The sequence below is a fragment of the Neolamprologus multifasciatus genome, chromosome 18 (assembly GCF_963576455.1).
Source record: "Neolamprologus multifasciatus chromosome 18, fNeoMul1.2, whole genome shotgun sequence".
Taxonomy (NCBI): domain Eukaryota; kingdom Metazoa; phylum Chordata; class Actinopteri; order Cichliformes; family Cichlidae; genus Neolamprologus; species Neolamprologus multifasciatus.
Window position 1 is genome coordinate 8,233,582 of NC_140456.1, and position 27,537 is coordinate 8,261,118.

At 40.7% G+C, this 27,537-nt stretch overlaps 1 protein-coding gene across 1 annotated transcript; it reads right to left on the reverse strand.

Moving 5' to 3' along the window:
* Positions 1-1,201: 1,201 nt before the first annotated feature.
* LOC146497283 (kinesin-1 heavy chain) lies at positions 1,202-24,055 on the reverse strand. The gene is made up of 26 exons (XM_085141742.1): positions 23,634-24,055; positions 17,411-17,498; positions 17,213-17,286; positions 17,027-17,131; positions 16,566-16,614; positions 15,051-15,106; positions 14,866-14,953; positions 14,649-14,773; positions 14,357-14,461; positions 12,129-12,274; positions 11,696-11,844; positions 11,406-11,593; positions 10,467-10,535; positions 10,046-10,252; positions 8,622-8,765; positions 8,312-8,503; positions 8,104-8,221; positions 7,493-7,548; positions 6,900-7,009; positions 6,582-6,683; positions 6,370-6,430; positions 5,654-5,725; positions 5,372-5,476; positions 4,992-5,208; positions 4,329-4,464; positions 1,202-4,078 (listed from the first exon to the last, which is right to left on the reverse strand). Exons 1-26 carry the CDS (start codon positions 23,757-23,759, stop codon positions 4,075-4,077), a joined length of 2,892 nt encoding a protein of 963 aa, XP_084997868.1. The 5' UTR covers positions 23,760-24,055; the 3' UTR covers positions 1,202-4,074.
* Between the last annotated feature and the right edge of the window lie 3,482 nt (positions 24,056-27,537).

Sequence of the window (27,537 nt, forward strand, 5' to 3'; positions counted from 1 at the left end):
ACAGTATCGCAGAAAGTTGATTCTGCTGATCTGGACATTGTGTTTTCAGTGGGAGAAATGTTTCATTACTCATCAAAGTGACTTCTTTAGTCTCGGCCGACTGCAGGTTTCCCCAACTTTATAAACGGTACATTTGCATAAAGACCAAACCTAGCACCACTGATTAACAATGGGGTCGTGAGGTCAGTTTCATGATCATTAATATGCAGACTGTCATGACCACTGATCAATGGCCAAGAAACAATAGAATTTTACTATTTACAACTTTAACACCTTGAGTCTGGGGGAATCAGGTGTCCCACTGTGGCTGGGACCTCCCTCACATCCTACATACTGAGAAAATGTCCTATATTTTCACTTGTTTTAGTTGTTGTGCTGGGCGACACACTGCACACAGGTTTGAATCCACCAGCCGACTGGCACCTTTCTGTGTTTGCAAACTTTTCATTGTAGTCTGGCAAAGATGGGTTCAGTCATCAGGACAGCAAGTATATCCCCTGTCAGTTATTAAATATAATGGGCAGCAACAGTTGCTTCTCTAAGACCACTGCTGGTGCCTCTCCTCCTCGGCCTTGTGTTTACACACACCTAAATGCTTCAGACCAGCAAACTGCCAAGACCTTTGCTTTAGTCGAGGCGCTCACACTTGCTACTTGTCCTCTTAATTCACGATGAAGCAGTAAGGTGTATTGCTTCCGCACTTTGGCTTCATCTTTATGCAATACGTCATGTATTTCATTCATCTGAGGTCGTATTCACCAAATTTTAAGCCCTTCTTTAATTATATGTAAAACCTGAACTGACAGAGGGTGTACTTTCTTTTTGCCATGACTGTAAACTGGATTTATTGGTGATTCTAAAATAGCTGTAGGTGCGAGTTGCTGTCTTTCCGTGTTAGCTAACTGCAGCTTTCTTCACAGCAATTTTCACACTTTGTAAAACCATCTAGTGGGCTGATGCCACTCAGTGGCAAATCCTTCCACTTAAGACTATTTTAAATGTACCTGGATTTGCTTAAGTGACCGTGTTAAAGCATGAAAGAAGACCCCATCTCTAATTCCAGGAGAGTTCTCAGAACAAAGCCACAAACCAAAAAAAAGAAAGAAACAGTCGACCAGTGTATGTACGTAAAAGAGAAACAGCCACGTGAAACCCATCTCCACGTTCACAAGAGTCAAATGACAGAACACAGAGGGGGCAGTTTTTTTCCTCATAATTATTTAATCACACATACATTTACATCATGCAGTCAATCCAAAACTGTGATCTCATTAACGTCCCGTCTCCGTCCGTATCAGAGCCCAGCCATTTGTGCCCCAGTTCTCCAGGAATGATCCAGTACCTTGTCCACTGATGGAGCCCCAAAACTGTCCTTTTAAAAACTGACCAACTATTACACAGTAATAAAAAAAAAGTGGCTACACTTTTAATTTAGAATTAATGCAAAATTTAATTTAGGTAAACGCACGTATTTATCTTTTTTGCTGTATTTATTCCCCATTTCGTGTCCAGTTTTGGTGGGAGGTCAAAGGATGAGCATCTTGAGGTCCACGCTGCAATGTCAAAGGATTACACAGAGGGTATAAACCGTCTCCATAAGACACCAAACACTGTCCTGTCATAGATGTAGGGAGCTACTCCTCCCTGCATCTTGCAGAGCGTAATTATTACAACTGAATACACTTCAGCGACAACAAGCAGTTGTCAAAACTTTTCTTCTCCTCCTCCACTCAAAAACAGCCACATGCGGAGTGTTTTTATCTGAGTGCAGCTAAACAAGTGCTGTTTTACACCCAGCTTTCCTGTATGGAGATAACAGGTTTTAGCCAAAATCATTTCCCCTCCTTTTGTTTTCCAGCTACATTCGTTCCACCAGTCTCAAAACACATCCTTTTTCAGTAGAAGTTTCTTTGACCAGTCTTCCTAAAAAGCTTCAAACTCAAAACTTTGGGTCATATGTGATTTTTTATACAATCTGTGCACTTTTGTTAACTTTCCATTACAGCAGCTGCAGTAGATTTGATATAGAATATGAGGTTTATATAAAACAAAACAAAAAAAAGATCTGCAACATGTCTCAGCTTTTCAGAAAGAGTGATCAAAGAAAGAGAGCACACACCGAGGACTCGACACCAGTGAAAGTAAACGCAACACAAAAAGGAGGATTGGGCAGGTACTACCACTGCAACCACACCCTGATCACACCTGCCGGCCGACTGATATACAGTGTATTTTACAGTATATTGCACTTGCACAAGATGTTAGTGTTCTCATGCTGGGGTTACAATCACAACAAGCTCTTTGCCAAATGCAGTGGGGCTTCACAGGGTTAAAATAAAGATGTGATGGGTAATTAATAACAATTTTAAAAACCCACTAAAAAAAAAAACAACAAAGAACAAAAACACAAAAAATCTACACCCCTGGTTAGATTTAGTTAAATAGACTCTTCCTCCAGATGATAACAGAAGATCATTGTGCAATTATAGACCCCGCTCTCCCTGACTGGCTGATCAGCGGCGAAGGTTTAACCCATCAACTGAACGATCCCACTCCACCCGCCCATCGTTACCCCCCACTTTGAAATAGAAATCTACACCATCTATGGAACAAAGAAAGAGATACAGTACATAAAACCCAGCATGACACTCTGCTAATCTATAACCGAAAGGGGGCGCATACAGTTACAGGTCTTTTAATCTATAAGGTGTGGGGAGGGAAGACGGAAGAAGCGAGGCACCCTTGAAAAAGAAAACATGACACTGCAGGGATTCAACAGTCAAACTAGTAACAAGAACCAAAAAAGAAGAGGTCGTGAATACACGAGTGAAAGGAGACGAGTTACCGACGGGGACCCAGCGAGGACAGGACGAGCTTCGTGTGCTATTTCCATCTATACACTTGCAATCTATGTGCTCCAATGTGCAGAGAGATATTAAACAGCTTCCATTAACACGTCATTATTAACCACCGAGAGAAGTAAAAACAGTACATTTAGCTACGTAGCATAGGCTATGCTAAAAGGTGGAAGTCTGTTGTGTTAACCGGATCCTCCTCCTCTCTTTTCCCTTCATTCTACATTCTTTGCATCCTTCTCATGAAGCCACCATTAACGAGTATAGGTTTTTTTTTTTAACTTAATATTAAAAACAGTTGGCCTCCACAGGTATTTAGGTAAATACACCTACGGTGCACTGTCGCACGTCTTCTTGGCTTTAGTTTGATCCTTGTGTTTAGCCTCGTCTCTCCAGGGAAACATGTGCAGTAGTGCCAATTTTACAACTGTACAACAAGATCAGACAGAACAGTAGTGCTCGACGCCATTTAGTCAATTCAAAACATTTTTTTGTACTTTTTTTGTTTTTCCCTTAAAGAAGCATGTAAAATCTACCCAGAGAAAAGTGTGGTTAACAGCCAATGATAATAATAATAATAATTATAATAATAATAACAATGAACTGTACAGAGGTTAGCTTTATAGGGTCAAGCTGTTTCTCACCGTAGGGTCTCCTCTTCGTTTTTTTGGTCTTTTTTTAGTATTAGGTGTTTATTTCTATGAATTTTTTGGATCTTTCGACCGTTACATTCAGCTTGGCACAGTGCAGAACTACTCGCACGACGACAGATGACGACAGACTGTGCAAAACGAAAAAGAAAAAAACTAAACAAAATCAACAAACCCGAAGCTACACATTCGAGTCGCGCTGCGGTTTCGCTCGCCGAGGCTTCGCTCAAGACTGCGTTTGGTTGCCTGAATAAGAATATTATCTTGGCTTTTTGTAAATTAAAACGGTTGTCTTCTTTCTTTTATTATATCCAGTAAGAGAAAAAGAGATAAGTCATGATTAGAACGTTGGGGAGAGGGAGGTGGGTAGGTGGAGGTGTGATGGTGGGGGGGCTGGAGCTGTACAAGCTGGGAATATTTATATATATATATTTATATTTCAGAAACTCCTTCGTGGTTCCAAAGCAGCGATGAGGAGTCTGTTCGCTGTAATGGAATGACAGGTTGTCGGGGTGGGCGGGGGTGATATTGGCTTCTTCTGTGGTGTCGTCCTTCTGTTCTGCTGCTCTTCAGCTACATAATAAAAAAATATATATAAAAATTAGTGAAGTGCATTAGTGAAGACTACTTTCATTTAACTTGAGAAGTTTTCAGTTGTACAATAAATAAAAATGATTTTTAACAGGATATCTTCAGTACTCCTGGATATTAAAGAAAGTCTACCATGCCTGGCTTTAGATGCGTTATTGTGTACTTTTAAGAATTGCTGTGTGAGAAAAACAAAACAAAAACATAAAAAACTTAACAACTACAAACTACTTACTTCTTGTCAGGCTTGCTGCTGCCCCCTCCTCTGATGGACACCGTCTGGCTGTTCTGGTAGAAGCCTCCTCCACTGCGGTTAATGTTGGGGTGGGTGGGGGATGCCACTGGCTGCTGCCCAGGCCTGATGGGTTTGGCTGAGCAGAAGAGGGAGACAAGTTACCTTTAGAAGACGACCGTTTGCTTTATGACAGGCAGCCAATCAGACAAAAGCGACAGTGGAGCCAAAACAGCAGGAATGCACAGAGGCCTGGTATAAGATGAATGTGGATTATTTTGAACTGTCAATCATACAAAGCTAATCTTAGAGAACTTCAGGGGGAAAAGCAGAGACATAAGCCTAACAGGTTCCCATTAAAGTACCTTTCAACACATATAATCTAAAGAGATAAAAAAGAAATACTCATATTTGGTATCAAATAATTGAGAATTCCAGTAGATAAAAAAAAAATAAAAATACACCAACACAAAGCTATTTGCAGGTTTCAAAGTAAATTCAGCTTTCTATTTAAATGATATTCATATACAGGTTAGCAAAATCTTCTGCAAAACAGCAACACGATGTTCTCCTTTGAGCCACCATAAAATTAAAATGTTGACTTTCTGTCGTAAATAAAAGGAAGAATGGTGAGGGGTGTTCCTCGCCCTGTTCATTCCTACTAACCAATCTGGGCTGAATGTCCCCTCCTGGCCATGTTCTTGGCTCTGACAGCCTCTTTGATGCGGTCCACTTCCTGCTGGTAGCGCTTGCGATCGCGGGCGGCGTTCTCCTTGGCTTCCTTCAAAGCAGACTCCAAGGCCTTGACCCGCTCAGCCGTAGCTCGAAGACGCTTTTCCAGTTTAGGAAGCTCACAGCGCAGGTCTGCATTATCACGCACCAGCTGTGGGACAATTTGTGTGAAAACGTGGAAATCATTTAGTCGTTTTAGCTTCATACATAAGTGCCAAACAAGGGAAGATGAGTTGCGCTACAACAGGCAAACAAAAATATGGCATGAACAACAAAAAGAACAAAACACGTTGGTGTGCACGTCTGTCTCGTACCTGTTTGTGAACCTTGGTGAGTTGTTCAAGATTGTTCTCAAGAAAGGAAATTTTCTGTTTCTGAGCTGCACTCCCACCTGTGTCATCTGAGTCCATCTCAGCGCTCTGCACAAAATAAAAAACATACAGATGTGACTCATGAACAGAGATTAATATACACGCCTCCCATATGTCACCACATCCTTGTTTATTGCTGCATGTGCGCTCTCTCTTTTTTTAAACTTCTTCTCTACAGACATAAATATTTCTTGGTAAGCTGCCCGTCATCCTGTGAATGCTCACCTTCTTTACTCGGGTGGCCAGGTCCTGGACAAAGAGTTTCCTCAGGTTGTGCAGAGTCTGCAGCTCTTTAGCCTGAAATAAAAAAAAAAGTGTATTCTAAACTCATTTGCAGGAATAATGAAAGAAACAGTGTATTTCCTGCAGAGGTGAATTTCATTTTTAATGGTAGTGTGTATGCATGCAAAAGCATGCCAAATAATGCTGTTCATAACATGCTCCTCTCAAAATATTTTAACAGCAGAGCATTTTGTGATAAATTAATCATGCAGCAATAGAATCGGCTGCCCAATATTTCTTCTGCACCACAAGTCATCTTCAACTCCACAGTACTGGACTGCAGGCTTCTGCTCCTCAGCCTCGGAGAGACCTCAGCATAGCACAGCTCTCCATCTGTTGTATGTTCTGATTAGAGTGGCCTCTAGCTTTCAGAGGACTTCCAGAGCTGAACAAAGACTACCGAGTGCTGCAGCCCAACACTGCGAGTTGGACTTTGGTAAAACAGAATAACAATGACGACCACAACAGCGAGCCAGCGGAAGAGGAAACGGGGACTAGACTGCTAAAGTTTCAAAATAAGATCGAGGGAGTTAAATATAAAAGCAGATGGCATCCTTCTCTTGGGATTAAAAAGAATACTAAGCTGAGTAGTCAAAGACACCTGGTCAGAGTGTTCAAACCCATGTACTTTATTTATCAGACTATTTCAATGAACTCACCACTGTCTCTTCCAGACCCTTCAGGTCCTGTCTGGCCTGCTCCCTCCTGTCCTGCATCACCCTGAAGAAGAACAAAAGAACAATAACACATCACATATGAAATTCTAAAAAACTATAACAAAACTGCGGGTTGACAGACTTGTTTTTTGTTGCATCTTGAAAGTGAAGAGAAAAACAAACAGAAAATGGCAGCCAGTGGACAGTAAACATACGTGAGCTCGTGCAGCTTGCGGCTCTTCTCCTGATCGGTGGATTTGAGCTTCTCATGCTCCACTCTGAGTCTCTCCTGCTCCAGCATGATCTTCTGATTCAGACTAGAAGAAACAAAATAAAATCAGAATCAGTATGTCTCAGTCAACATATCCAAGTCCTGAGTGCACTTTTTCTACTCTTCTCATGAACCTCCATGCAGTTTCAATTAAACTTTGCATAAATATTTGTTCGACTGTGGGTTTCCATGTCCCACTACTGCATCTATGTGCACAGACAAACACTGACGACAAAGGCAGCCGGACATTGTAAAGCCTTACTCCTGCAGCTCGGTGATGAGCTTCTCCTTGTTGTCCAGCTCGTCTCTCAGGCTGCTGATCTGTTTCTGATGAGCTTCACGATGGGAGTGGATCTGCTTCTCCACTGCTTCCTGAACACAGACATAAACAGATAACCAGATTCAAAGGAAAGTTTCACTGACTAATAAACAAGCAAAATGATAATGGGATACAAAAAATTACCAGGATGACATTTAGCATTAGCATGGGAGTGACATATTTTAGTAACAATAGTCAGCCAAAGGCCGCCACTGAGAACATTTTATGTAGCATTTTATGCACCCGCAACTGATCTCACACTATTATATGGCAGGACAAAATGAGACTCAAAGGACCACTTGTTCTTAATGTCTCATCTGGCCATCATCAGCCGATGTGAAACAGCCAGCCCAGTAAAGGTAAAAACATACACCAACACAGAAATAAGACAATAAAATTAAGAAACAGAAATTAAAAATAAGATACGTGAGTGTGTAATTTTCCTCTGGAGCTGTCAATAACAAAATACTTCCCTAAAATAAAACGGATGTTTGTTTGTTTTTTAACATCCTGTTTATTGGGAATGAGGAACACACCTTGACTTCATTGGCAGTCTGGATCTCGTTCTCTTTCTCCATAGCATGGACTTTCTCTGCATAACAGAAAACAATTGCCCATTATTCACTGACATCAAAAGGACAAAGTGCTGAATGCATTCTACAAAAGATCCTCAAAGTAAACTCATTATTTTCTGTAGGAAACCACACTGAGTTTAACCAGCCGTGAAAGCTTGTTTATTTCTGCTAGACTGCACGTTGCACGTTGTCTTAACCTCCTAGGACCTGGTGCCCACATATGTGGACATCACATTTTGGGTTATTTAGACCAAAATAGTGAATTTTGCTCTACAAGGGCCTGATATCCACTTACGAGGACATTATACTGCTACTGTTCTATCAAAATTTTAAACGAATATCCTCATATTTGGCTCTTATTTTTCTTAAAAACAAAAATAAGGTAAAAAAAAAAAAAAAATCTGGTAATTCTTTGTTTTTACATTCATCTGGCCCCAATATGACCAAATATCAAAGAGAAATTAAAAATGCATGCCGTGGAAGAGTTCGGGTCGTAGGAGGTTAAAGCAGACTTTGAGTGAGTGCCAGTGTCGGTGCTTTAATTCCTGCCCTTCCCTCATAAAGTGACGTACCTTGAGCATTGAGCTTGACAAGTTCCTCATTGAGAGCATCCACATTTTCCTCCAACTGCCTCTTCTTCTGCTCCACATTTTGCAGGTACTCAGTCAAGGACTTGATTTTAGCCTCGTGCTTTTGACAGAGGAAAGAGGCACATGTAAATACATAGGTGCCAGTGAAAGCTGTGATTCACTGTGCCGTTTTTGGTTCGTTTCCACATACCTGGGAGATGCGCAGCTGGCAGGCAGCCAGTTCCTTCTCGTTCTCATCCATCTTCTTGTTGCTTTCTGCCTGGGTTCCCTCTAGCTGCTTGCAGCGTTTCACCATCGTCTTCACTTCTGACTTCATCTTGCTGATGTACAGACGGGCCACTGTAAACTCCTCATCAATCAGACCACTGCCACCGTCATGTTGCTGGAATGAAAAACGACGTTAAGACCACATAGTGGGAAAAGAAACGAGAAAAAGAAGAACAAAAACTGGAAAAGATGGATAGAAGCTGAACCAGAAAGTGCAGAAATCAGCTCAGTACCTTAATGTCATTGCTGCCTACAGCGATGCCAATCTCAGCTAGGTCTTTAAGCAGTGATGACATCATCTCAGTCACCCTCTTCTTCTGGTGGTTGGACATCTCCTTCAGCTTCTGAAGCTCAGAGTCCAGAGATGACAGGATGGACTGCAAGAAAAGAGAAAGCATTAATACAAAGTTAACTGCTATTGAACTATTCAGCACTAAAGTTGTCACTGCTCCTCCTTTTCTTCTCTTGGCTGATCCCTTTTAGGGGTCGCTGCAGATAAACGACTTCCATCTCACCCTATCCCAACCCAACACCAACCATCTGCACTTCCTCCTTCACTACATCCATACATTCTGTGGTCTTCCTCTTTTCCTCCTTCCTATCTGCTCCATCTTCAATATTCCTTTGTCCAATATATTCACAACTGTCTCCAAGCTCTTCAGCCTGAGCTGTCCCTCTTGCTTCTTAACCAATATTTGAATGTAATTCAGTGCTATTCTCTATAATACAACAATACAACCGGTGTATGCGTGGTCATCTTTCCCTGTCAGGCATCTCTCTATCACTGTGTTCAAGTATAGCACATGCTGGGAATATTTTATTGCACTTGCAAGTAAAACTTGTGCAATTAATATTATTTCAGCTGTATGTGAGCAGGTGAACCTATAATTAATAACAGCAACTAGTGACCTACTGACTCTCACACTGAGCTAAAATGAGAGAAGCATGTTATTTATGTTATTATGTTATTTATTCTATGCATTTTGATCTAACTAGCATACAGATAGATATAAATTCCATAAATTTATGTTGTTTTTTTTATATGTGTCTGTTAGATTTTTTTTTTTAAAAAGTCAGGGAAGCAATATCCAGATGGATTCTGCTGTACAGACACAAGAATGATTTCCAGTCTGCAAGTGGAAAAAACTGGATCAGTGCATGCCAATTAAAGTTTCCACCACATTCTCTGACCCTGCACACGACAACTTAAGTGGCCAAAAGGCTACTACTGCTACTACAGGCATTGCTCCCTCACTCCTCTGCTGCTTTTTCAATACGTTCTTGTAAACAGGCATTGAGACTTATTTGAGGGTGTAATTACCTTTGTAAAATCATAAATTAAATGTTTTTGCCTTGAGGCATGTAATAAGAATGAAGGCATTTAGTCAATCTGCCAAGTACTTCCCCACTTTATGGAACATGGTTCAGTTACTTACAGAAATAAAGGTTCTGCAGCACCAATTAATATGCACGTTTGCTGGGTGAATGTGTCAGTTCTAGTTTTTAATCCCCGCAGGTTTTAAAGGCTTTAATTATAGCGCTGTGTTTGTGTGTTGCATATTAACATGGCCACTATAAAGGACACGTAAAAGGCACCTGAATGAAATTAAAGTATCACTGAGTCTATGAGCATGCTGATATCTGTTCCTGGGCTCACCGATTTCTGGCTGAGCTCCTCGCTGATGGTCTCAAACTCCTTGGTTTTATCCTCCACCTCTTGGCTCTTCTGGTCATAATTGACAGCCAGCTCTTCCAGAGCCTGCAGCACCTCCTTCACCTCCTCCTTTGAGGCTTCGTTTTCCGCCTGGAGGCGGTTCAGCTCTGTCTGGAGGTTTTCATGATCACGGCGGGAAGAGGCTAGAAGCTGGATGAAGGAAAAGCAGCTTAACTTTGTTTTATTCTTTTAAACGTGTCATTGCAACAATAGGGAAAGCTGACTGCATTTTAAGTCCAATAAAAACATTTTTCATAGTGATGTGACAGCTTCACGCGTTTCCTCGCTCCTGTGAAGCTACAAAGATCACGAGTTCACTCTGCATCTGTGCCTCCACGCCACCTGTTAGACCTCCAGTACTCACCTCCTCCTGGTCCAGCATCTGTTGCTTCAGCTTCTCAGCCAGCTGGCTCTGCTGGTTGATTTCCTCATCCTGTAAAGGGTAAAGACAGACGGCAACATCAGCATTTACACCAGGCCAAACACCACAAGTAGACAATTACAAATAATAAATAAATATTTATATAGCACCTTTCAAGACAGAATCACAAAGTGCTGCACATAAGATTACAAGTCATAAAAAGATTTAAAAAGAGAAAATAAAACAGGCAAAAAATTAACCAAAAGCAGTTTTAAAAAGGTGAGTTTTGAGTTGTTTTTTAAAAACAGCTACTGAGTCCACAGTTCTTAATGTTTGGGGGAGAGAGTTCCACAGTCTCGGGGCCACAGTGGCAAAAGCTCTATCACCCTTAGTCCTCTTAGTATTTTTTAAAGCAAGTAAGCCCTGATCAGATGACCTCAAAGACCTGCTAGGGACATCGAGCTGTAGCAGATCAAAGATGTAGGCTGGTGCCAGTCCGTGCACAGCTCTGTAGGTCAAGACCAGGATCTTAAAATTGACTCTAAATTTAACAGGAAGCCAGTGTAACTGAGATAACAACGGTGTCACATGTGAGTACTTGGAGGATTTTGTCAAAAGCCTAGCTGCAGCGTTTTGCACAACCTGCAGACGATCCAGAGAACCTTTGCTTAGACACATAAACAGCGAATTACAATAAACCAGGTGAAAGACCACTGGTTAAACAAAGAATGGTCTGGATGATTAAAGGAACATTTTTCTCATTTAATAACTGAAGATTTTCAAAAGAAGACTCAGACTTCTACTTTCCAATGAAAAGGAAGCAGAATAAAGTCTGAAGGGAATCGATCTTTAGTTACTGGTATAACTTAACTGTTGTTGCATTTTCACATTTACGAAGTAGTAATTGTTTAAAACCTGTCACGCACAGGTTGACAAACGCACCTTATCATCCAGCTGTTTATAGAGTTTGGCCAGCTCTGCTTCACACTTGTCCTTCTCCACGTCAGTGAGCCGAACGCCGGGCACGTTGGGCGTGGAGGCCGCCTTTTCGTTTATAATATTGTCCAGGGCCAGTACCTCGGCGTTGGCTTTCTCCTTATCAAACTGCTCCTCCACTGGCACGCTCTCACCTGAGGAGGAGCAGGAAAACGTGTGTTCAGTAGATGGAAGAAGAGTTGTTTCTTTCATGCGCACATAAACGGCACTGAGAAAGGATTAGACGACAGCCTCACCATTTCTCCAGCGGTTCAGCTCATTCTCCAGCCACGTGATGGTGTTCCTCAGGGTCTTGTTCTTCTCCTTCTCTCTCTCATACTTCTGCTTCCACTGCTCTGCTGTCAGCTCAATGTTCACTGTCACTGTGTTCTTAATGGTCTTTGCTCTGGATTATGAAGAAATACATTTTTGTTTTCCACCAGAGAAAAACCTCATGCATCATTATTCATTACAAGGAAAATAGCACATAAATGCACCATCTGGGACTTAACAAGTATTTTTTTAGAACGTTATATTCTGCTTTGTTGTAAATCTGATATTTATAATTACATTTTCTAATGTAGTTGCTTATTTATATGAAAACATTTTCTCTAATGTCAAATTGGGACATGAAGCTGATTTGTTTTGACAAAACCAACACAGTTGAAAAATTTCCATCAGCCTACTGACCTCTGCCCGAACATTAGGGTGGTTTTGGTTTCAGCCTCATTAAAGGAGGAAGGTGAGCAGCAGATGACAATGGTGGTTCGACAGTTACCGCCCAGCGAGTCCTGCAGGATACGGGTCATCTTGCTGTCTCGGTAAGGGATGTAAGCCTTGAAATGGGCAACAAAAAACATAAAAATCAATGACAGAAAAGCACACTTGTATTCAAACACAAGTAAAACATCAGCTCTGCAATTAGTCCCATAAATATGAACTTAGGATTATTAATAACTAAATGTTTTCTAATCATCACATATAACTCAATTCCCTGAAATAAAATTAATAAATAAAAGCTTTAGAGAAAAAGAAAAGCTTTTTTTTTTTTTAAACCACAGCACATGTGTAGTCACTGATATTAGTGACTAATATCAGTGACAAGATATGCATCAGGTTCTCAGAGAAGGTGGCATTGTCAACAGAGATACTCAACCTCCTTTTCGACAGAGGACACTTTTGAAGGACAGGCGCAGTCAATTAATATATTTACCAGAAATTAAACAACCAATAAAAAGTGAAGAAACATTAAAAGGCCTGGAAGTCAGCTTTTTTCAATATGATTTACCTACAAATTTACAGAGTATATTAACAATACTAACTAGGTAAAATTTATTATTCTTTCGGCCCCTCTCTTATTAGGTATGGCCACAGTAGATCACCTACTTACTCAGCCTATCCCTAACACACGTCTGTCACACCAAACCTCTCAGGTCTTCCTCTTTTCTTCCTGCCTGATCTCATCACACACAAAGATAGCGACCAATCCTACAAGTTTCTGGGCTCAGTCACTCAATTTGAGTCATATTGAATAAAACATCAACCCTTTAATGTTCTGCTCAACCATTTGGTAGGGCATTTTGAGTCCTTTTATTGTTCTGAAACAGCACTGACATTAACGTGACCTGCCTGAGCAACTTCTACCACTTGGTTTTGATAGGTTATTTTTAAAAGAATCAACTGGATGTCAATATGTCTTTTAATGGTTAGCAATGACAAAGCTAACCACTAAAAGACATATTGAATGCTTGAAATGTGGACAAGTTGGGTACATTGTTTTGGGCATGAGGCATGGTTTAGGTTAGAGGCATTGCTGTTGACGACAATACCCCATCAGCCTTTTACAGCTGAGGGTTAAAAACCTTTATCTGCCTATATTACAGGTCTCAGAAGTTCAAAAAAACCAGACATTTAAATAATAACTAGATATATGATTCACATTTATCCAAATGACTAAGCTGAAACAGCCTCCTATACGTCACACCCTTACACACAGTAGAGGTAAGCAAGACATCTGTGGACAATAGCTCATTTGTTTTACACCATTGCCCGCCTCAGGTTGTTTACAAAGCCAAGAGTCTCTACATCAGACCAATCGTTGATCAAAATGAAAAGGGTGAAATCAGAACGAAAATTGCTGGGAGAAATGTTTTTTCTTTTTTTTCTTTTTTTTTAATCTGCTTAAGTGTTACTGCAGCACAAAGAACCTGTAGAAGGCTGAAAATGTTACTTTCACATAAAGACCACAGAAAAGGACTGTGGTTTTTCAACAAGCACACCAAGCCTGGGGTCGTGCAGCTGGTCGGTACCGACTTTGCTTCTGTTTGCTACAATAATAGTAATGCCTGTCTGCTTCAAAATGCAACAGAAGCATGAGGCAAAAGAGCATAGCCTGAGGTTATAACAGATTTAATGCTTATTATGCTGAATACACCACATTATGCTGTGAAAGCCAAATTATTTTTCATAATGTTTTGAACCAAAGACAGACTTCAAATATAAAAACACCTTTACCAAATGGATAATTATTCATCCAAAATAAATAATAAAATCCTAAACACAATCAAAAAATACTCATAAACAGACCTCTTAAAAAGGAGAAATTGGCACACACTTGAAGCATTCTTAAAAGCGGGGCTTTTCATAGCAATTAGGGAGCCGGTATATGATTGAGGGCCACAGGGGAACTTTTAGTAAATGCCTCAAATGCTTTGTTTTTTGGGTAGTTTTTGCAGGTTTGTAGTTCTTCAGTAATTTGTGAGATGACTACTACATTCTTTGACATCAGCTGCATTTGCACGTGTTAGGAAGGTGGGACGTTCAAGTTTAAATGGAAGAAAAAAAAAATACTCCTTTGTTTTGTTCTACACTGCTGAATCATAGTAAGAGTCTAAAATCTATAACAAAGTAGTACTGACCGTTCCTTCAGCCAATGCAGAGATGACATTTCCCAGGGATGACAGGGACTTGTTGATGTTCTTGGCTTCATCCAGCACTGCTCCCTCAGCACCTGTTTTACTGACCTGAGAATCACAGAGAATAAATAAAGTTCAATAGTCAACAAAAAGAATGGATTGTAGCCTGAATTATTTGCCACTACATGAAAAAAAAATAAATTATATTACAATAATTTATCACTAAGTTACTGCTTAGTAACTTAGCAGAATGAATACCACTGAGTACCAATATGTAACAAATGTTCCAGCTTACCTTTTCACTACCAGCCAGATCTACCAGGTAGAGCTTTCCACTGAGCTTCTGCTCTGTTTGAGTATTCTCCTGTTTAACGTTGATCAGGAAGATACTGTGACTCCTGGAGCTGTGCTCGTTCATGTCTGAGGGAGAGGCAACATTGGGTCAGACATCATCAGCCTATAAAATACAAAATCGACAGTAAATATATTCATGACAGAGGGTGGTATCTCACTTGTAACTGCTACATGTCTGTTAGCTTTTCCTTCATCAATTGTATCCATGACCTCCTCTGGGCTGCAGACAAATCTCTCAGTGCAGCCCTTTAAAAAAGGAAAACATGAGGTTAGACTCTTGGTCGTCTCTTTCCAGCAGGTTTTACCAGTTTGTTGAAATCTGATATATATGAGTAGGTCTCACCTTGACATAAGGTACTCTGTTTTTGTCTTCATGCACTGACAAATTGGTCTTTGACACTGGAAGTAAATTGGAATAAATCAGCCTTACAAACTAATTTTGAACTACAAACACTTTGAAATGGAAACATTTAATTCAAAGACATTATAAAAGACAAAGCCATGACATTAGAAAGAATCCTGAAATGAAATCTATAGATGCAACAGCAATGGCAGAGAAAAAGCCTTTAAAACCATAAAACAGCAAAACAAGTGCTTTTTGTTTTGTCAATATTTGACTGGTTTCTCTGTATATGTACATTCCAGTGACCAGTCAAATTAAATTAACATTAACATAAATTAGATAACATTTCTAAATTACTGTCTAAATTAGTGCACTGTGGCATTTCACAATGCTGCCAAGTGGCAAGACTTGTAGATGTATTGAAACTTATGGACCCATTATACTCGCTGTTCCTGCGCTGGCCATATAAAGGCCCTTTATCCGACCAGAAAGTTTTATTAATCATATCTTCATGTGTGTTCAGTCTTCTACCATTTCTACATCTATCTTCACTGTCTTGGACTTCTAAACCATTTCCTTTAGGATTGTTTACAACAAACAAAGCCAGAGAAACCCAATCAGCAAGATTTATGACGACGTGTAACCTTTTTACAATTAATAATAAAACACCTAGTTTATTAAAAAATGACGACAAAACTTTATTATGCAATGTAGGGTAATATAAGAACTGGGTACTGTGAGAGATTTAAGGCACAGCACAACTGACACAACAAAACACTGTGAGGATCAGTTTCTGCAGCTCATTTTTGAATATATAGTGTGTACTTGTACTGTTAGCATAACACACATACTACGCACTTGTGTAGTAGTGATTTTTGATAATATAATGCATCTTGAATTAAAGATGGCAAGTTTCTTTCTTTACCTTTACCTGCAATTTTCACTGAGACAGTGAAGATAGCAATTCAAGATACGTAAAACAAGGCCACAAACTCACATGTTAACAAGCTTGCTAGACCTCAGTAAGCATCAGTAAAATCGCTTGTCCTGACTCTGCATCCTCATGCAACCAACTAAAAACTGCCCCTCCCTTTGGTCATCTTTCTATTTCTGCTATCCTGAGTCAAGATGGCAGCGACTTGGTAAAGGAAGTATACATCATCCCACTATTCATAGAGCACTTTATAAAGTTGTATTTATTTATTCGATAGTGTAAACATATATGACTCAAAATGTGTAAGCATGGAAATACGTGATGAAGATAAAATAAAATACAAATAAACAAAAGAAATATTTCTCTTGAAACAGCCTGCTCCTATGCTTAGTTTTTAGATGTTTTTATACATTGTTGCACTTACAAAATTACCTACATTTGCAATTCTGTACATATACAGCTAACAACTGCCACACCGTGCTTCTAACTGCTGCTCATTAATTTCCATTTCACAGACTCCTTTGACATGTGTTACCAAAGTTTGGTACAATTAGAGGAGATGAGAAATGTTTGACACTTACCATCCAAAAGGTCCCGGATCTTGTCTAAGTAGATTTCAAAATATGAAACCTGTAAACAGATAAACAATCTCATTATGCAGGGCCAAACTGAAGGAACAAACTAGACAATCCAGATGCACACTCATCGATCTGCCTTAAAATCTGGTACTTAGTACAGTAAGGGCTTTAACATAAGAGCAGAGCTCAAAGGAGGTGGGTCAAACAGGAAATATGACATTGCAGTTCAAAGCATATCACCCTTCTCCGTCTCTTATATTGTCTCAGGCAAAAGAAATGCAGAATAACCGCAGACTACAAAAAAAGAAGGAACTAAGCAGCTTGTCTCTTGCACTCATAGTCTCAGATCTTAACCATATATCTGAAAATGTAACTTCAGTTTTAAAGGAGTAAAAAAATGCACTTTTTATAAAAACGTTTTTGTTATCTGTTGGATCACTGTATTGTGCATCCCGTCTTCTTACTTTGATATGAAACTCTAGGTTTTCATCCATGGAATAGATGTAGTTGAAGATGTCTTGCACTATCCTGGGGATAATTCCCATTGAATCTGTGTCATGGAGATTCCCCTGGGAACAGAACAAATTACTGTAATGTCTCAAAGTCAAATGAAAATTTTATTGAAGACAAGACTTGGAGGCCATCCTTACCTCCATGGTGTGTGTTTTACCAGATGATGTCTGCCCATATGCAAAAATTGTCCCATTATAACCCTCGAGAACATCTACAAGAAAAAAACAACAACACAACTCAGAACTTAGTAAAGCAAAGATTCAACTGATCTGCTGTGTAAATGCCTGTAAACAAGCAAATATAAAATGATTACAAAAATAAAAGCGACCCCTCACCTTTTACAATCTTTTGGGCGCAGGCGTTGTACACTTGTTCTTGTGTTGTATTTGACTGAAACACTCTGTCAAACATGTAAGGTTTACCCTGCAGGGGGAAAAAAATAAGAAAAAAAAAAAGGATGAGGAGTATTAATGACAGTAAAAAAAAAAAAAAAAAAAAAAAAAAAGCCAATAATCTGCAATCTCTGAAAAATAAACCGACTTGTGTTTTGTAAACAGATGTGTGTACAATAGTTTCTTTCACTAACAGACACAATAGGAATTCACAATGGACCTGTTCCCACCCAGAATCGGATAGGTGTTTCCTGATGGAAGCTGTCCAGCAGGCTGTAAGTTATACAAACTTACAAAAGTGTCCAGCAGCAGCAGCATAGATTTATCTACAGTAACTCAAAGATAGACATGGGGACCCACCACACAATATTATTTACTTGGATTACTAAATAATACTTTGTTACAATAAATAACACACGAGTAATCAGCTGCTTAACAGTTTCTTGCTACAGATGTTCTGCACTTGGTGACGGTAACCGCCTCTCCACCTGCTGCAAAAGTTCTGTTTTTTGTGGCCTTCTAGCTTACAACATAAGGCCTACCATCATAATGGTAGATGGTGATGTCAGGGTGGACCCCTGATCGTGACACAAGAGACTCGCCAGAACATGGATCTGATCAGCCTGCCAATAGCAGAACATGACACCAGAAGGGCTAGCTGGTAAGCAGTAACTGAACCTTAAAAATAAGAGTGCCAGTATTGTTCACCAGTGAAATCATTAATGGGCGATCGTGGCTCAAGACTTGGGAGTTCGCCTTGTAATCGGAAGGTTGCCGGTTCGAGCCCCGGCTTGGACAGTCTCGGTCGTTGTGTCCTTGGGCAAGACACTTTACCCGTTGCATACTGGTGGTGGTCAGAGGGCCTGGTGGCGCCAGTGTCCGGCAGCCTCGCCTCTGTCAGTGCACCCCAGGGTGGCTGAGGTTACAATGTAGCTGCCATCACCAGTGTGTGAATGTGTGTGTGAATGGGTGGATGACTGGATATGTAAAGCGCTTTGGGGTCCTTAGGGACTAGTAAAGCGCTATATAAATACAGGCCATTTAATGGTTGTAAAGTCTACGTGTGGGGAAACACTGTTAATTGTACTTTAGGTGCGTTTCCTCAGTTAAGTGTTTAAAAGCATTTTTTCCCCAAACACATTTTCCTTTTTTTTTTTTTTTAAGAGAAAAAACTGAAAGATACCACGAAATGTATTTTAATAGGAGGGATGACATCTGATGTTGGACAGATGTCCAAACCTAAACTAAAACCTTGGCGGCTTTTATACTGTTGTATTTTTTTACTCTCCACCCAATTCATCCTTTGTCAGCTGCACTCTAGTTAACCTCTAAATGCTTGCATTTCCCACCTAATATAGCTTTTCTCATCCCACATCTCTCTCCCAGCATTTGAAATAAACTAAAGTATACCCTGAGCTTTTAGTGCTAATTTAAGAGCCATCCTGCTTCAAAAAAGCCAAGTGTATCTCACTCTGACCCACAGGCTAGTCAAAACTTCAAAGTAGACTTTCAGTCAGATAGCAATCAATAGCTGGCAAGATGAGGAAGAAGATGATGAGCTGCAGGGCGATAAAACTAATGATACAAGCAAATCTGAAGTTCAGCTGGGATGGCATGCTATCTCTGAAGGTTTGGATCTCTCATCTTGTCTTCAGCCGTACAGGTGAGGACGTAGCTGTGATATGTTAACAGTCTGAGCACAAGAGAGCCTCATTAGTGATAGCCCAGGTTAAAAACAGACATGGCAGCAGGTAAGTTACTGTCAGATTCAGCGTTAACACCTGTTTAGGAAGATGAAAATGCCGACAAGCAGCTGCTGTCACCTTGAAGGCTCCACTTACTAGCTTGAGGCCAAGAATAAAAGCAAACACATTCACTACTCAAGGTGAAGTCACAGATACTTCGTAGCCTGGCAGCAAACGCAACAGCCTGTTTACCGGTGTTGGAATCATTCAGACGACTGCAGCTGTGCTTAGATGTCCTCAATTTGCACACCGGCTCATAATCCCCTCCTGACAGACGGTCACATCTAAAGCACAGCTCTGTGCAATACCTACCGGCAGCATCTTAAGACATTTGTAATTCACTCCAGTTAGCCACATCCCGGAAACTGACCCAAAACAAGAGTGCTGAGCCACTATCAGGACTGCCAGACGCTGTCAGCAAACAATAGAGCTTGACTTTAAAGTCCTCATTGTTACCTGCACTTACGTCTAATGGGATTACTGTCTGTAATTGTAACTGCAGTGAAATGTATTGTTAGAGTATTTATGAGTGCTCTGTCACACCCCTTGCTTCCTGATGGTTTTCTATGAGACGTATTAAGTTATATCTTAGACAATAAAGCTACAATTAGATTATTCTACCAACACCCAATGCGTTTTAATATTCGAAGCATGATACAACCATGGGTTTTTTTTCCCCAAATCTGGATTTTTCTTACATATGGCAGAAAAAATAAAAGGTGTTGACTGCTTTCTCTCTTCTCTGTCATCTGTTTAAGTGCTGCTGTCACAAGGACAGAAAATCTTCAAACCATTTCATATCATTTCTGTTTCAATTTGCTCCTTTTGCATATTTTTAAACCTGATTTTGCCGTTTTGTCCAGTTTTATTTTACTTAGCTTTTTTATGTTATTTTGATTTTTTTTGTTATGGTTAATGTTTTAGCTGCTGGAACACAGTAAGTTCCCATGGTTTGGGATAAATACAGTATATCTGATTTATCTCATCTTACATGTTGCATAAGCACTTATTTATCCTGTGTTTCTCCATACTAGGGTTTTCACAATTAAATACATAAATATCACTACTCCTGTATTAAGTGATACTAAAAATTTATATCGAATGAATATACACCTTTGCAACAGTATCGATACCAACAGTGGCCTCCTCCAGCCGATTCACAACTTCACACAACACTGCTGCAGATAGACGATGAACGTTAACTATGTGTTTATTCTTAACTTTTTCATACTGTTCTTCTTCTAAAATACTTCAATTATTTAGAGAGTAACTATTTTTGGTGTTTGTGACCTAGGTATCAGTACCTAGGTTCTGAAACATATTTTCAAAATACTTATTTTATTAACTCTGACTTCAAATTGGGAAAGAAAAAATTAAAATGAACAGGTTAAATTAACAAGTTTTCGAGAGATGACTTCGCCATTACTTCGGTTGTTGCAGGGTGGGATCAAAATCTTCCCCTTTGTGAAAACAATATGGTATCAAATATTTCCCGAGGTATCAGTACCGAGTTTCAAATTCTAGTACTGTGACAACCCTACCAAACACATCAATATTACTTGGGCAGACCATCCAACAATACTAGCGACTCATTTTAGCGTTTACATGCGTAATCAAAAAGTTCTCGTTTTAAGAGTTTAGTTGCTGCTAACCAGCTAGCCCACATCATGCCAAGATCGGGTTTTCCTACCATCTAGGAGTCCTAGGACGTAGGACCTACTTCAGTGCTGCCACCTTACTTTACAGTTTGCGTCTGTCCTTAGAAATTCTATGTGAGCTGGAAGGTTCCTCTAACAGCAGGTGAAGGACCAGGTGTGGTCATGTGGAGCTCACCACATTTGCAGAGCAGAACTATCCACCAACTGCCACCAGCAGCTCACTTGAGAAGCATCTTATTATAATGTTTAGTTATTTCCCACTGGGAAAAACAAACAATTCCAAGAGAAGAAACTAGTGTGTAGCTCTTTATCGACCACACATGTACTCATATGTGCGTTATCCTCTTTTGCATAATTTTCCTCCCATTTATCTTTCACGCTTTTGCAGTACTACACTTTGTAAAAGTACCTCAAAGCTGTTCTTGAGGGACATCTGAGGCTAATGTATGAAAATAGCAAACGTAAAAGCAAAGGAAGGGGGTGATGACCTAATCTTTCTGTGTACCACTGACGGAGAATGAAAGCAAGCATGAATAATTCACCTGCTGCACACTCACACTAGGATGGCAAAGCTTTCTTGGCAAATCAAGCTAGTTACGACACCCATACCACCTCATCTGGAAACTTCATCTACCTCTCGCTTTCAAGCCAAAAGACTGGGAGTACCTAAAAGTGAGCTACAGGGGAACTCTGATGTATTGCATGAATTCCTCCGAAAAGACAAAGTGTGCTGGTAATCAGCAAATATCAAAGCTAAAAAGGAGCATTAAGCACTATTAAAATGGTCTGCACTGGTCTAGCTGCTTCTCTTTACAGCTGGAAGTGTGGGCACTGATGCTGAGGTATCAGTCCCAGCTCAGAGTCCACGCCCTGAATTGTTTCAAAAAGGACATAAAGTATGAGCTAAGAGCATCTGCAAAACAAAATACATCACCATAATAATTACCCTCCCCACCCGCAGTGGTTGCCCAGCGCCCACTTGCTCTGATTGGTCCAACAGCTGGTAACCAGGAGAGAAAAACACCAGGGGATTACACGGGATCCCTGAGCTGCTGCCGGTCCTGTACTTGTCGAAGCAGATTTACCAACAGAGACGATTCGCTTCTGGCTCGCAACACTTGTGTCTCTCAAAATCTGCACTGGTATTTTGCCACTATGACTGGCACTCTGAACTGGGCAGGGCCACATCATGCCTTAGCTGCACAGACAGTGTGCCTGCTATTAGCTAGAGGCCTGAAGTCATTGTCAGCAAAACTATTCAAGAACTCAGCACACAGCTCTAACGGCCATCTCTGTTTTTGCATGACAGGAAATGAATGGCTGTGTTGTACTCTACAATCACCACCTAAATTAGTAGTTTTACTCGAGAAGACGTGACTCAAATTCACGACAAGTTTCTATTGCCTTGTAATCTCTCTTAAAGCTGTACTTCAATTGGTGATCATATCATAAAGATAGCAAAGTCCACAAAGAGTGAGGCAGTTCGCCGTCAAGAAAAACTAATATTTAACCACGTTTTCTTCAAATAATATGCCACTCCCTTTCACCTGTTGAGCATACACTGTAAAATTTATATGTCAGTTCAGGCTTTAGGCTGTTTGCTTCTTAATTACAAGTAACTGTGAAATACATAAAGATCGGGTAACTTCCTTTTGTGTAGAGGCATGCAATGGCAGGACATCAAGTTGTGTGAACAGCTCCTGCTCTAGATGCTCATGCTTTACAGGCCTGCGATGACAAAGCATCAAGTGCACATTATTTGCAAATGGTTCTCAAGTCAAGTTCTTTGTTGGTTTAGTAAAATGGAGGTAACGTGGTACTGCAAGGCATTTCCTTCTTTTGTTGTGATGGTAACTGTTCCAAAGCCTTTTATCCTTATCAAGTGCAAGGGGGGAAATTAAACTAAAGACAAAAAACTCTAGTTTAAACATCCTGAAAAGAAAACACATGGATTTTATAAGATAGCACTGCAATGTGTCCAGTCACTTTAGTCCAACAGACTACAACTGGCCTGCATGATAATGGACATTTCCACTCCCAGTTATTGTGTGTCCACGTTTCCTCTTCCTCATTCCCACCCTCATATCCAATACTCTGATAAACTTGCATGGTCTGCAGAAGGGTTGGTTCAACAGCCAGCTGGTCGGCTATCTGATGTTAGCTCTGATTAAGCTACAGTATTAATACTAGCCAGCTAGCCGAGGCCAGCTAATCTGTCAACTACCAGCTGGCCTAGCCTGCTAGCCACTACCAAATCAAAGCTGGCTTACGCTTTATGCTGACGCAAACTGTTCATAATTAATAGAGTTATCGTTACAGATGCACACACTATGAATAATTTATATCGTTATAATATTGCAGTTTGTAAGGGATGGGACTGGCAGGCAAGCGCGCGGCCGCCGACGACATTTTAACCTGTCGCTGTTTGTGGCTTTGTTGAATGACAGCTCGCTAGCAATGACAGGGCAACCGCGAGTGGTGACATTTTTATGACAACAACTACTGGGCTTTGTTTCCAAAACGTGGAATTAAATCCTGCCGGAGTCTGTATATAAAATTAAAGCTGAAGACTTAGCACGTTATATGTGAGCCACTGAATCGAGGCGCCAGCCGAGGGCCAGCGAAACAACGCAACCGTGAGCAGGTTAGCGCCGCTAGCTACCAGGCTAAGGTGCTAACTGCCGTCACCGAAAGACAAAAATGGCGTACGGCTGCCAGTGCCGGAGGGCTCTGTCAAACAGGTAGCAACACAAATCAACTCACCCCGATAATGACGGTATCTTCCCCTTGAAACTTGGGAATGTACTTGTCGCCCCTGGTCACCTCGGAGCTGTTCAGGGGCCTAAAACGGCACATCACTTTGATGGTGCACTCCGCCGGGTCGGCCATCTTCCACGGTTCAAGAATGGAAATTCACGAGAAGAATTAAAGTATATACTGGATCTCAGGGGCGGCCGTGAGAGGCGAAAAGGGAGGCCGAGCCCCTCTGTCCCAATCTCAGGTTCTAGAAAGGGCGATGATCAGTTGGACATTAGACAAAAATCCTTGTTTTTCCACTCAGTCACTTCCCCCCCGTCCTGTTAGGAAGCCATGATACCGGTGGATCAGCGGCTGGCCACCTCACCCCTCCTGCTACCGTGGATGTGGATCACAATGACGTCACCCGGCAGGCGCTCCCCTCCTTACTGTTTTTCTGTAGTGAAATCGTCATTAATCAGCAAATACACACAAAAGCTCACAGCAGCTGCCCAAAGTATTTAAAGTATTTGTACCTTGCTGCCACTTTTCACTTGTACTTAATTTTAGATCATTTCTTGTAGTCATCACTCAATACTTTGTATTTTAAGTTAAAAACATGCCACACCTGTAATTATTTTCAATAGATGAGAAATTGGAACAATACAGAAAGCAATCAGCATTAAAATGATGTATGAATAAAACTGGTGACACAGCGGATGCAGCAGTTAGCTCCGTCTCCTCGCAGAAAGAGGATGTTGTCAAATCCACCTGTTGGCTGAGTTCCTTTTGTGTGGTGTTCACGTGTCCTCCCTCAACTTGCGTGTGCATCAGTTCTCTCCAGGTTATACTAGCTTTCTCACACAGTCCAAAGATATACTTGTTATTTGGTGAATGTGCACAATCATTCAACCAAACATTCAACCATTGAACTGTGTGCTCCTTGAGCCACAGTTGCACACAACCACAATAATGTTGTATATATTATGATATTACTATAAAAGATACATCATAAATTAGTTTTGGTCTTAAGCTCAATAAATACTTACCCCTGTGTTGCCATAAAAATGGCATTCTCATACACTTATAAGATTGCCTAAAATTTACTTTATGCCTCAGAAGGGGAAAAAATGGATGCAGAAAATGTGTTTATATATCATCCATCGTGCTTTTAAACCTCTGTAAACCATGTACATAGACTATAAATGTGTCAAATTTAGCATCATAACATTAGACTTATTCTTCATTCTTAGATTTGAATGTTTCACTGAATATTTATGAGTTTCAATAAAACAGACAAAATGTATTTATGTTCCACAGTGTGGGAGTCTTGTTTATCTAATCTGCCAGGGAAATATTAGGAACAGTAGTGCTGTTGTTACTTCCGAGAGAAGACAGAATTACGGCATGCTGTGAAGGTTGCAGCTGTGAGACCTCCTCATAACTAAAAATTCATCATGCCTGACCTCACTCAGCAGATGCCATATAATGGAGCAAAAGCCGTGGCAAACCGCTAGCGGCTGGACACATTTCCAGGCCACTCCCTGAAACACTGAGTGATATCCTTTTTCATGTTAGAGTGCTTAGCTAATCCGAATACCAGTTCTACTGGCCCACTTGTGTGTTCACAGAGGGATGAAAGGGTGTGGCGCTGCTGTGTGAGCTAACAGGGTAGTCTGGCTATAACTGAGCAACAAGTCCCCACAGACCACATTGTCGACTATGTCTACTGTACTGGTAATAACAACAGGAAGGGCTATTCAGTCATATGAGCTCTTATTATGTCCCTCTTTATTCAGCTAAATCTGGTATGAGTCTGGCCTTTCATGGTATTTAAAAATGAATGCCTTTACGCCTAAATTTGATTGAAACATGAAAAGTCAACACTTGTCTTTTGATGCTGTTAAAAACTCTTAAATTCATCCTCATTTCAAAATGTTTACCCACTGAATATCCTTGTGTTGACTGGAGGTATGGATGGTACAAAGTCATGAAAGTTTAGTAGCTATTTCTATCAAAACTAGTCACTGATTCAAAAATCTTTCTTTCTTTTATAGAATTTGATCATTTTGATTTCACATAGCATAATGGTGTGGTAGGACTGTTGCCTCACAGGAAGAAGGTTCTGAGTTTGATATACCGTCTGGCCTCTCTGTGTGGCCTCTCTTTCCATGTCTGTGTGGGTTCTCTCTAGGAACTCTGACTTTCTCCCCCAGTCCAAACATATCCAGATAGTTAAGTGGTCATTCCAAATAGCTTACAGGTGTGAATGTGAGTGCAACTGGTTGCTTGTCTCTCTGGGTGTTAGCCCTGCAGCAGACTGGCAACCTGTGCAAGGTATACCCTGCCTCTCGCCCTATGGCAGTTTGGGTAGGCTCCAGCCTTGGAAGAAAATTGATTAATGGAATTTGATTGCCATTTATTCTTATCTGTCTTATCAGGCAGATCCCAACTTTAACTCCAGGTACACAGACTACTATTACTAGATGTCATTTGATAATATATAGGTAAACGCTAGGGGTGCAACGATACTCGTATCGATATTGAACCGTTCGATACAGTGCTTTCGGTTCGCACATGTATCGAACAATACAACATTTTTAATTTATTTTATCAACTTTCCTTCTGACGGTGCTGTCTGTGTTGAGCGCTCAGTGGATCTGCACTCGACAGTGCAGCCTAGGCGGAGTAGTCGAACACAGATTCACTGAGCACAGGGCAAGCTAGCGAGACAGAAGTTAAGCTCTCCTTGCAACATGCCAAATTGAACCTCCCCCACCCTCATTCAGATCTGGCGTTTGGAACTATTTTGGTTTTCATGTGACGTATGACCCTGAAGGTAAGCGCTTCATGGACTAAAGTAAAACAGTATGTTGGATGTGCCAGCAATGCTCAATTACATGGGTGGGAACTAGTGTGTTAGCGCAGTTAGCTCGTTAATGTGTTGGCCGTCCAGCCCCACGCACGGGGCAATCCGCGGTAGCTCGTTAACGGAGATTTGCCGTGTTGTGGCGTTAACCTCATTTCAGATTAACGCTGACAGCACTAGAGGGAACACAACGAATATGACTGCACATTTACGCTGACATCATCCTAGTGCAAAGACAAGTGGAAGCAGACAAAAACAACAAGCACGCATGTTACAAACTTTACCCGAGTCATTTAGACAGCCGTTAGCACATGATTCTCCTTATGGGGACCTGATATGTTTAATATGCTGCTGAGAATATAGCCCAGAAGAAGCGTATAGTATAGCTTTTATTTTGTAAAGAGCCATTTCTCTGTAATAAACTTTCTTTTCCAAAGATGAGTGATTCCTCAATCAGATACAGGGCTCGCAAAATCGCTAGCCCGACGTCCCGGGGTAGCGATTTTTCCAGTCGGGCTGCTCTGCTCTGCCCGTCGGCCTATCGTAGGAAGGAAAAATATATGTCAATGCTTTTGCATTCTTTCGGAAATGTAGCTGGGTAATTATGTCATTGGCATCGGTGAGCCACCGTCAATATGTGACATATTGAAATCGCGTTTGAATTTGCGCTTGTTTTTTGCTTTCACTTTGCAATCGCGCGAACTGTGTATAGAAAGCGACAGCACTGATTGGTGAGTGATGATCATTTGCGCACCAATTCCTCTGACATCGTCTTATCAATCATTAGCTTACTATGCAAACATGACAAGCTCCTTTAAGCAATTACTTTAGTTTTCCTCCACCTCCAAAGAAATGTCAGAAGGAGTCCTAACCACAAAAGAAGCGTGTATTCTCGGAAAAGTGGTTGCAGGAGGTGAGCTGGCTTCAAACAAATGATGAACGCACAGAGATGTGGTGCAGAATGTGCTGTGAAAATGACAAATTAATAAAAAGGCATGAACATTTTTTTTGTATCGAAAAAATATCGAACCGTGACACCAAAGTATCGAACCGAACCGAACC

What these genes read in the sequence shown, in the direction of transcription:
- LOC146497283 (XM_085141742.1), bottom strand. Translation starts at nt 23,759, where the DNA reads ATGGCCGACCCGGCGGAGTGCACCATCAAAGTGATGTGCCGTTTTAGG. An exon ending in AAGATACCGTCATTATCGGG is followed by an intron (nt 17,499 to 23,633) that starts GTGAGTTGATTT and finishes TTCCCCCTGCAG; the next exon opens with GGTAAACCTTACATGTTTGA. An exon ending in TAGGCAGCAATGACATTAAG is followed by an intron (nt 8,504 to 8,621) that starts GTACTGAGCTGA and finishes TTTTCATTCCAG; the next exon opens with CAACATGACGGTGGCAGTGG.